Consider the following 11,719-nt stretch of genomic DNA (forward strand, 5'->3'; position numbering starts at 1 on the left):
TTTTTTTTTTTAAAGACACACATCACTCAGTAAAGTTGTGGACCACCCATGTCCCAGGCACCTTGTCAGCTTTGCAGAAGCACTGTGGAAAAGGCACCTGCATTCCTTGTTGTGAGGTTGCTCACAGTCTAGGGTTAGCTACCAAAAAAAAAAAAAGTGTGAGGTGAAGAGAAAGTGAAAGCTGTCAGAATCAAAATGGAGTCACTTGTGTCAACCCAACCGTCACCTCACCCAAAAAAATTCAAGTGGAAAGTGCATTCTAAAGGAAGGAGTCTCAAGTATGATTGGCTGATAGAAACTATTGCAGAAGAATCTTCCAGAACCACAAAGTTGTATGGAGTACCACAGCCTTACACACAAAAATACTTCTACAAGCATCTGCCCAGCAACTATCTGCTCTAACCTCAGACTAATGACACTTTCACTATGACTCCTCAGCGCCGGGACTACTGTTTGTCAGTATTCAATGTAATCCTCAGTTTATTTTTGTAAACTTCCCACTGCCTCACAGTGTTGGACTATGTCCTTGCTTTACTGTAAGTGTGTGTGTGTGTGTGTGTGTGTGTGTGTGTGCCCCTTGCAATGTTCTACTAGTCCCATAGAAATGCCATAATTCTATGGACATTTCTCTCTGGGTGTTTGTTTGGTTGGTTTTAGGTTGACAGAATCAAACAGGCCATCACACTCATGTGGTGAGTCTTCAGATGGGGTGTGGTATTAGATCAAATGGATGCAGAAAAACCATTGCATCTGCCCTCTTCCCTTGTAAACCCCCCCCAATAAAATAAAATAGGATAGAACTACCAAAAACCATTAAGTAACTAGTGAATGAAATCACCCAGGCAAGTCTTCCTCCCTTAACTAATGAATGTGAAAACCAAGCAGGATTTCTGTGGAAGAAAGAACACCCGGAGGGAGGGCAAGGAGAAGAAAAGGGCTCCTGAAAGCAGGTGGAAGTGCCAACTGGGGGAAATGGAGAAGCCCCCCCCCTGCCCCCCATCCTTCTGTGCAGCATAAGCATTTGGTACAGGAAGAGAAAGAGCAAGCACATTGAGAAATGAGGAACAAGAGTGAGAGCTGCTCTTGCACAGGGTCATGGGGGGCGTTTGAACCTAACCTAAGAGCCACGGGAAGCCCTGGAGGGTGTGCAGCAGAGGAAGTATACATGAACTCTGCATACATTTCCAATGTCAGTTGAAGACTTTGAAATGGGAAGAGGAGCATCTAGAAGGTGAAGAGAGAGGAGGAGAGGGAGGTATGGAGGGGGAAAGGGGAGGGAGAGGGGGAGGGGGAGAGGGAGAGAGGATGTTGATTATGCAGTGACCCTGAGACAAGAGGAAGAAAAATGCTTGGGACATAGTTGGGAAGGACAGCTGTTGACATTCGGAGAAAGGAGAGGGCTGGTTGAGTGGCTGGATGGCGGTGCTACTCCACAGAGAACATGTGGGAAGAGACGCCATTTTGATTAGTCTTTCCATGTCTGCCCACTTGAAAATGCAAATGCAACTTAAGGGACTGCTAGGTGCTTTTGGGATGGTTATTTTACTTCCTGGGTTTTGGTTCTTGGGGCCTTGGTGTCTGAGCTCCTCTGCTCACTGAAATGTTGCTTCCTGACAGCTTTAAGCAAGGCAAAAGGAGGATATCTGCAGCGCTTGAGAAAAGCAAGCAGTCTGGCACTGGGTACTCAGTACTCTGCAGCTTAGAAGGCAGGAGATGCAAATGTTGCTTTATATGTAACAAACTTTCCATTCCCCACCCTCAGCTCTGGTATCTGCACACACAAATCAAAACCTTCTTAAGTCATGGAATTTAAAAAAAATGAAAAAAAACAAGCAAAATAAAAAGTACTTCCTGGGGGCAGGGGGTGAATGGAATTTTTTTCTCAACTTGTTTTTCAGGCACAAGAAAAGTGATTCCGAATACTTAAAACCACAAACACTTGTATTCTTTATAGAAATTTTGGGAATCAGGGATGTTGGCCATAAACACCATTTACATAGATGCTAGTTTTGCTCCCCTGCTTGGTCCCAAATGTCCTACATATCGAGGACCATGGTGGTTTAGAAGCAATCAGATTCATATCAAATAAAAACATACAGATTCACTTGAACTAAAGTGGAATTCAACCATAGCTGGTCCAACATTTTTCCCCTTGAGGTAGAAACACTACACTTAAATTTCATTAGAAAAGTCGGGTCTTTGCATTACAGGAACTTGAAACTTCCTCTTGGGACTAAGTCTACCCTTCCTCCATGAACATAAAAGGCTCATGGTGTGATGCAACTGTGAACCCAAGTTCACTGCTTGTGAATGGAAAAAGCCAGCGACTCAAGGATAAGTTACCAGGGCAAGAAGAGAGATTTACTTGGAAAGTTATCAAACTGAGTAAGACAGAGAGGTGGAGGTTGTTGCCAACATGGCTTTCTAGGACAAGATGGCATGTAGGTTATGTAGGGATTTCTGAGGAGTCACTAGGGTAGTTAGAAACTTTGGATGCCACACTTCTGTGGGGCATGGGTTGCTGTTATCTGTAGTCACTGGAATCTGTATTCTGTAAATCTGAAGTTATGATTAGAAAGACTTATGACTCATGCCCTTTCGGTCCCATTTCCCAGAAATAGTCAATTCTCCACCGAACTACTAACTGTATAAAAGTTACCGCGCCTCTCTGAATACAGAAAGAACAGCTTTTACCCTGTTGGGTGGTCTCAGTCAGAAGGGTCATCTTCAGGAAAGTTAGTGGCAGGTGAATAACGTGTCACCCAGCCGTCACTTCTACATGTAAAGATTTCTAAAAGCTCAACTAAGAACAAACTAAGAAGAGGGAGAGTTTAGGACTTTTCTCAGTAAAAACATGACCAGGAATTTCTGGCCAGATGAACAGGGGCCAGCATCCGTGTGTGTGATGGCAGTGTAGAGTGTATGTATAACCTGAAGTTCCACTGTGCTGGGTTTGACCAGTACCCATTGTACTCCATGTGACCCTGGGTTAATCACACAACCTCTCCAGCTCTCAGTTTCTCATAAATGACCCAGAGAGGATGAGGAGATCTTCTTGGTAGAATTGTTGGGAGACTTGAAGAATGAGTGAATGTATTAGAAACAGTTCAGGTTCTCATCATCTGGGTGTGACTTCCAACCTTCCTCATGAAATGTTTCTGAGCTCTAGAATTGGGGCCCCTTGGTGTTCACGAGAGCACCATACTCATGATGTAGGAGCTAGCTCTCTGTACATAGTAAGGGGAAGGGACCCATACTAAAAAGTGTAAGTCGCTTACCCATGCCTCAGTGAGGACAGGCTAAAACTGAGGCAGTCACAGGAGACCTCAGCTACATCTTAGTGGCAGGCCTTGGCATGAATGACTCTTTCTGGTTAGTTAAGAGTGGACACTTGAGAACTAGAGTCTTCAAATGCCAGCACAGCCACTTCCTATAGGGCTTGGGTGAGGCCAGGCCCTTTACTTTTCTTTGCCTCATTTTTCTCTATTTGTGAGATGAGGAAAATAGTGGCCCACGATTCATAAAGTAAATAACAATATGCATAAAATAATATGAATATGTATGTACACAAAAAAGTCCATTAAAACAATTTAAGTATAATATTAACTATATTCTTAGTATTTGGTATTCTCTATACAAAGTAAACCATGAATTATTCTACATTGAAGTGTGTGTATGTGTGTGTGTGTGTGTGTGTGTGTGTGTGTGTGTGTGTGGTATGGTGTGTAGTATGCATGTGTTGTGTGTAGTGTATGAGCAGTCATTGAGAGGCCAGAAGAGGACACTGGGCATCTTCCTCTATCATTCTTCCTGCTGCTCCTTGAGGCAGGGTCTCTCATGGAACCTGACACTCACCATTTTGCCTAGGCTGACTGACAAGTGAGCTCTGAGGATCCTCCTGTCTGCCCTCCTGTGGTGTTCTGTGGTTACAGGCATGCACAACCACACCCAGGTTTTGCAAGGTTGTTAAGGATTTGAACTCAGGTCCTTATGTTTGACAGCAAGTGCTTTTACCCACTGAGCCATTTCTCATCCTCTTTACCTTTAAATTATATATATCATATATACCACATATATATTGTATATATTATATATAATTAATTAAGATATATTTCATATAAAATTTAGGTGGCTGTAGATGAATTATTTGCATTATTGCCATTGCTACTGTCTTCTTTCTCTTTTTGCAGGGACAGAGATTTTTATCAGGCATCTTAGCTTTCTTGCTTCATTTGCACCATACATGCAGACAGACTCTTGAGTTTCTACAGATGACTGTAACTTAGAGAGCAGGGGTTAAGTCACTTTAAACCTGACCCTATCATTTATAAAATCATAATCTATAATGAACACCATGTAAATATTACTTCTCATATTCCAGGAATATTCCTCTTTCAGATGTTTTAAAAACTTTCATTCATTTTCTGTCCTATTTCAAAGGCCTTACATCTCTGGAGTAAATAGCCCTGACAAGTGTGTCAAAATATGTCTTATTCATAATTTGTGTTGGATCCTGCAGTCCCCAGTAGCTATTGATACAGAGATCTGAATGAATGGCTTCTGAAAATGATGGGCTTTGTGTTTCTAACCAGAAAGAGGGCCACATTTTCTTCTTGCCTTCATGATCAAGAAAAATCTGTGAATTAAGCATCCACACAGCAGTGATATGAATGGTCCATGAAGTCCCTAGAAGCACAAATGACACATAAATAGCTTTGAAAATGAAATCCATCCATCCATCCATCCATCCATCCATCCATCCATCCATCCTTCCATTCACACATCCATCCATTCACTCATTCATACATGTATGCATGCATGCTTGCATCTATCCATCCATCCATCCATCCATCCATCCATCCATCCATCCATCCATTCATTCACTCATTCATACATGCATGCATCCATCTATCTATCTATCTATTCACACATCCATCCATCCATTCATCCATTCACACATCCATGTATTCATTCACACATTCATCCATCTATTCATTCATTTACGCATCTATCCATTCATGCAACACTGGGTACTTGCCATGCAGGAGGCGCTGTGTTAGCTCTCCAAGTAGAAGTGGATGATAAATGTGACACCACATCAACCTCCACAAACCCACTTCCTCTCCAGAAAACAGAAAACAACTGAGAACATGACTTCACTGACACTTTTGAGCACTGGAGAGGAAGACTGCAACTGCTCCTGGCAGACATGAAGCCGTACTTCTGGCGTGTCTTTGTCTTCTGCGTCCTAATCAGACTTTTGACAGGTGAGTGGCCATCCATAGTTATTATTGAGTTGTACTTCAAGAGAACATTAAGAAAAATATGAAGTAGAAAAATTAAGTAAAAATGGAAAATGCTTTTTATTTTATTTTATTTTATTTTATTTTATTTTATTTTATTTTATTTTGTTTTTAACAGCACAGACAGTTTCAGAGACACTGAAGCTCATGGCCCAGGGTGTCATGCCCGGTCAGCGTGGATGTCAGTGCTTCTTTTGATACTGTGTTTTAACATGAAAAAGTACATTTCAACAGACCATTAAAATTTTAAATTACTTGCTCAAAGTTACCTGACAGTGTATAAGGTAGGAGAGTAGCTCACTCTTTTTAGAGAAAGATGAAAGGCAAGATTATTTGTGTCAAAAGAATAGACATTGAATAGCCCTGGAAATCCTTCTATAGTAGAGAATAAAGTGGATGACTTCCAAAAGGAAAATTTTGACTACTCTTACCTGGTTGGTCCTATGTCTTAAATGTACAGTCTGCCATGGGGTTGGTGGTTTTTGTTTTGTTTTGTTGCTTTTTATTTTTGATTGTTTTGTTTTTCAAGACAGAGCCAGACCAATCCTGGCTTATCTTATAAGGCTTTTAGATACTAGATATGAAGATCACCCCAAATGTAAAAAGGGGGAGAAAATGACTGACAGCATTCACTGGTCCCTCTAGACCTTAAATATTCTGGAATCTGACTCTTTTTCATGGGGTGACATTTATCAGACTCTACATGAGAAGTTTAAAGAGGGTCATGTGCAGTGTAAGTAATTACATATGGTCTTTTGCTGCTTCTTATTATATGCACTTACATATTGTTCTTGAAATTGGGATAAGTGAAGTGAAACATTAATGGTAGGCAATGCCTTTAACAGGAGAAGCAAAGGCAGAATTCTCAGTGGTATAAGCCCATCTGGAAATGCATTTTTTTCAGTGGTAGAAAGAAGGAGACATTATTTTTCTCTCCAAAAAGAAGTCAAACCTAAAATTGGATTTATTCAACATTTAGTATTGTGCTGTTTCAAAGGCACTCGAATGTTCTTAAGGAGGATGAAGAGCAAAGACCTTGTTGTATTTACCTGGAAGAAATACTAAGAACAGCTCTGGGCCAGATGTGTTTTTAGCTATGCACAACCCCCCTGAAAAGCTTAGCAGCATACATGAAACGAGAAAAACCATGGCAGGGAAATCCACTCATTTACTCATCCACTCATCCGTTCTTTCACGCATCACTGGACACTTGCCATGCAGGAGATGCTGGGCTGGCTATTGTATAAACAGTGGTGAGCAAGACCAGGCAGGCCCACTCTGCTGAGACTAGCTGAGTACTAGTGAAAGAGACATGAATCAAACAATCGGATGAATTGATGGCAAGAGAGGGCACCAAGGATCCAGGTCAGACAGGGAGGGGTGTGTGTGTATAGCTGGAGCCATACAGATTGTTCTGTGGAAATAATACTTGAGTTGAAATTGGAAGAACAAATAGGAACTGGTGGGAAGAGCAGTGTCAAGGTAGGAAAGAAAATTCAATGGAAAGTCAATCCAAAGGATCTGTAGTTTTCAAGGATGGTCAGAGGGCTGGACGAGGGCTGATGTGGCTGAGCACAGGGAGGAAGGGAAGCTGGGCATGATGCCAGATGAGGCTAAGAAAGAAGTCAGTGGTCAGACTTCTCAGCCCACAGGGCCATGCTAAAGAGTTTGGAATTTCTTCCAAGAACATTTGTACAAGTTATTACATGGTTGGTTTGGGATGCATCAAAAGTTTTCTGTATCCCAAACCATTCGGGTAGTTGGGTGGTGGTACTGTACTCAAAAGACTTGTATGAACAGTGGCGTAATTTCTGTAGAGGGATGGATCCAGTCGTAGGATTGTCATGAGTTGCCAAGCTAACCTGATCAATAAGATCTTCTGGAATAGTCACCTGAGATCCTTAGTGAGCAAAAACCAATGTTAGTTAGTCTCATGACACAAAAAAACTGTGTTATGTAGAACGCCATTTTCCAATGACAGGTAAACAGGGGTGATAAACATGCTAATGATCATCATATTAAACGTTGTCCCAGGTCGCATACACCCAGGAACTCCTAAATTCATAGCTATAAACAGAACCAAACTGCAGGAAACTAAACACTCATGGGTAGCTATAACACTTTTAGTGTTTCTAACTCTTGGCTCTGTCTTGACAAAATGATACAGGGATTCTTGCCCTCAGGCAGTACTGATAAATACTGACAAAGACCCATAAACTAGGGAAGGCTAAATGATCTGTCACACAACACCTAGTGGCAGAACCATCGGTAGAAGCCCAATGTGCCCAGCTCCATTGAAGATTTGTGAACAACACAAATTAAGAAGATTGAGAATTAAGAAGGTTGAGAGTCTTGAACATTCCCAGTCTTCAATGGATCTCAGTGTAAAAGTCTACAAAATCTGTTTGTTTTAATGATTCTGGAATGGCAGAAGGCTCTTTCTTACAGAAGGATCTGCAGAAAGAAGCTATAAGAGAAGAGCCCCTTCTTGGGCAATGGGGGTGGTGTGGGTGACCTGCTAAATTCTGGCTTTAGGAAGACTACTTTGAAGACAGTGTAGAGAGTGAAGCCAGTGGCAATGACTGACAGCTGGTGATATCCAGTAAATGCTTGTCTCAGGGGGTATTCTCCTAGGAAGCTGGGATGGTAGACCTCAGACTCACTCTATCTCTGACAGTGACTGAACAGTTACTCGAGAATCCCACCATCTCTGGAGAAATAGCCATTGGGTGTTCTTAGCACTAGATCCTCCCCACAGAGCTCAGAGAGGTCTGGGGAGACGAGCTGACCTCTGGGTCCTCCCTTTGAGCACCTGTTTCTAGAATTCAAACTGCATTGAAAAACTCTGCATTGCTAATCTTTTGTCGGGATAGATGAACGTAAGCCAGCCATTCTCAGCATGATAAGCCTTGATTTTATGCCTCCAAGAGGTTATGTATTTACCTCTGATTTTCCTGTGTTATTTAATTTCCTTGTTTTTCTCTGTGTTTTGTTGAGATAGTAACCTTTCCTTTTAATATTCTTTGTTGTCTCTGGTGAATATGAAAGGCTGACAATACTTTTTTTTTTAAGATTCTCTTTATTTTGTGCAATTGGATGTTTTGTCTATACTTAACGTCTGTGCACCACATTCATGTCTGGGGTCCATGGAGGCCAGAAGAGGGTATCAGACTCCTTGAACTGGGGTTAGATATGGCTATGAACCACCATGAGGGTGTAGAGATTTGAACTCAGATCCTCCAGAACAGCAACAAGTGATCTTAGTAACCAAGTCATCTCTCCAAGCCCCGATGACACTTCTTAATCTATCAAGTTATTATGTTCAGAGAACCATAACTGACTAATTAGTTAAATTTATTCATTGCTGGGAATTGATCCCAGGACCTTATGCTTGCTAAGCATGTGTTCTACAACTGAGCTGCACTTCCAGTCCCATTTACTCCTTTTTTATAGAAATAAGCATTGTTGTGCCCTCGTCTGTAATGCCTAACCCCTAGTTGTCACACTGGCATAAGAACCTTGAAGTGACCTTCTCTCTGCCACTCTTCCACTGGCCCCATCATTGGTCCATGCATGGGTTTAGTTGAAATAGTCTCAAGTAAAAGCATTGCTGTGTTCCCTCCCGAGAGCACTCCTCTCTTGTCCTTCTAACCCTTTCTTTGTCCTTCTATCATAGAACTGGACTTCAGAGTCAGCATCAATGTGGATGCTGCTCCTTTCTTGAGGCCTCTGTTTTAACCAGTGCTCAGAGCCCTTCTGTTAGTCTCAACACAGGGGACTATGTCTCCCTCCTTAAACATTGGGGGGAAACCTTTATGGCTTAAAGTTACTAGTACCACAGACACCATTCTTGTGACTATGAATTCTAGTCTGTAGTTGCTCTCCCTGGAGGTTTTCATCTAAGCTCTGTGGCTTTCTGGATTGCAGATTAAGCACTTCATGCTAGTCTGAGTCTTGTTTTTTTTTTTTTAACTTAATCAAAGAAAAATCTTTCTAGTATTTAGTGAAAAACAATTTTTAGACAAGGTCTCAGGTAGCCTACACTGGCTTTGAACTTTGGATTCTCCTGCTATTCCTCCCTAGTACTGGGATTATAGGTATGGGCCACCACTGGTCTATGATGTTAGAGACTGAACCTAGGGCTTCCTATATGCCAGACTCTACCAACTGACCAACTGCCCTACTTGTAGAACTCTGTGATCTTGAAAGCCGCTCATTTTAACATTGAAATTCAGGAATTTCACCCTCACATGGCTCTCTTTCTCATGTATTTTCATGAACTCTGTCTGGGACCAGACACTCCGTCTCAATTTGTGGACTCAAACTTTATTCCTTATTTCCAGTAATTTATTCTTCTTCTTCTAGTGTTTGATCACATTTTCTTCTTTGTCTCCCCCTCTTTCTAGAAATTTCTATTACTCTCACGTGAAACTTTTCTCACCAGAGTGAACAAAATTCCTCTCATTTTTATGCTTACTAACTACAGCTTCTTCAGATCTATTAAGCTTTTTAAGTTACTAGGTCCTTACAAGTAACCTGTAGGCACAAGAAAGCAACCCAACTCTTGTCTTAGCTTTGCCCACACCACCATCCATAGCATTTGTTACTTGATGTAGGATGTTCACACCAGCATGTGTAATAGATTGAATGAATATTGTCACCTATGCTACCTTCCTCTTCTAAGATCATTTGATCATTCTGTTTGAGATGTAAAGTGAATTCCTGAGCTCTCAACTTAGAAAAGATTTAAATCACTCATAGTTTCTACATAAGTGGTGACTGTGTTTCTTAATCTGCTAAGAAACAAGTTACCTATCTAGTAAACAAAGTCTGTTACATGGTAGGTTTCAGTCACTCTGGGAAGAGGAAAATATTAAATTTGTATAAAAATTCAAAATTATGTTTTAAAAAGTAGAACCTATGTATGTGCAGACCATGAAACATGGAAGTTGAAGCTGTTGGTCAAGCCATGGTTTGGTTTCACTGGTTTGGTCTGTAAAGTTGTCTAAAACAGACAACGATGTGCAAATCTAAAGAGAGACTAGACCTTGGGGCTGGGAGCCTCTGAGGCCATGAATGGTAGTATGTTTCTATGACTGCTTTGCTCACGGAAAAGAGGAGAAAAGATAGGTTATGACTAAGCAGAGCGATAGACTCAAGTGTTTGTGTGAACTTGACCATAGGTGCTGATGAATCAACTCTTTCTGAGCCATGTTGTTGCAGGTAAAGTACTTCCCACAAGCAATCCAAGATTTTTCGGAGGGGACTGCTTTTACATTTGAGAAATCAGACTTAAACAGCTAGTGTTTATGCTGGCCTTGGAGAATCTATTCATGCAACAGAAACAACATAGTCACTTCATTACACTCAAAATCAGTTTGTGCCATCTAAGATTCAAGCAAAAATACTATAAAATGTCTGTTTGCATTTGTTTAATTATATATATATAATTCCAGTTTTACAGGAAGACAAATTACTGGAAAAATTTCATGAGAAATTTAGACCCTGATATCAAGAATTCAGATTATTTTTTCAGGTTTAAATACACAGGGCAGCTTAATACACAGTGGTTGATAAATAAATATCTAGATAACTAAAGGTGTTAAACACATGTAATTGCATATTTGAGGAGCAATCTTACTTTTATTTAGTGGCTAATTGCCTTTTAGTCACAGAACACATGCACAGCCCCAGTGCAAGCATTAAGTATTTGTCAAACTAATACATACACCTTAAAGGAAAAGAAGAAAGGCTAAGAGGAATTTGCACCTCTCACTTAACATTTCTTTTCCCATAGCAAATCTCTTCAGATCCTATACTTCAGTGTCTGTAAAGTGAGGGGTCTGGATGAGGATATCAGACTGGGAGGCCCATTCAGTAAGTGGACTCTGAGGTCACATTGATTCAATGGACAGCTTATAGTTACTGCTGACTTTATTAGCTTGGATAAAGGCTATTGGATATAGCTACTCAAGCCTTAGTTTCCCCAGTTGTAAAAACAGGGATTAAGAAATGACCATCCGACTTAAAAGCTAGCTTTGGAAAGCAAGTGATATATTTTTTTATAATACATTTAGGAATGTACCCTGTACGTAGTTAATACAATGGAAGCTCCTGAAAATGATTGGGATTCAAAAAATTGGATGGGCATCAATCATTTTGAATCTTTAGCCTTGCCTTGTAATTTAAGTGCTCCCCAATTTCCAGCAAATAAGACCTCTTTCTCCGTTTGTCTTATTTTCTTGGTCCATGCTAAGGGCATGTTGAACCTTCATGGCCTTATCTTCATTTATTTTAAAAGTATCTTTGAATTCCTACTGTGTTCCAGGTCCTAGGAGCAATGCAATTCTTATCCTTGTAGACTTCATTTTTTTTAAATTTTTTTTTATTAGGTAATTTCCTCAATTACATTTCCA

The 11,719-nt window shown here is 40.7% G+C and overlaps 1 protein-coding gene across 2 annotated transcripts in view; it reads left to right on the plus strand.

Moving 5' to 3' along the window:
• The first annotated feature begins 1,197 nt into the window (after nt 1-1,197).
• Icos (inducible T cell costimulator) overlaps nt 1,198-11,719 on the plus strand; it is a 27,227-nt gene continuing 16,705 nt past the window's right edge. Inside the window, exons 1-2 of one of the 2 annotated variants that reach the window (XM_021174623.2) lie at nt 1,198-1,231; nt 5,129-5,267. In XM_021174623.2, coding sequence (XP_021030282.1) covers nt 5,210-5,267 — 58 coding nt within the window. In that variant the 5' untranslated portion in view covers nt 1,198-1,231; nt 5,129-5,209. Of the gene's footprint in view, nt 1,256-5,128; nt 5,268-11,719 lie in introns of both variants that reach the window. The other variant, XM_029479108.1, reaches the window with a different exon arrangement.

Source organism: Mus caroli, chromosome 1 (assembly GCF_900094665.2).
Source record: "Mus caroli chromosome 1, CAROLI_EIJ_v1.1, whole genome shotgun sequence".
NCBI lineage: Eukaryota > Metazoa > Chordata > Mammalia > Rodentia > Muridae > Mus > Mus caroli.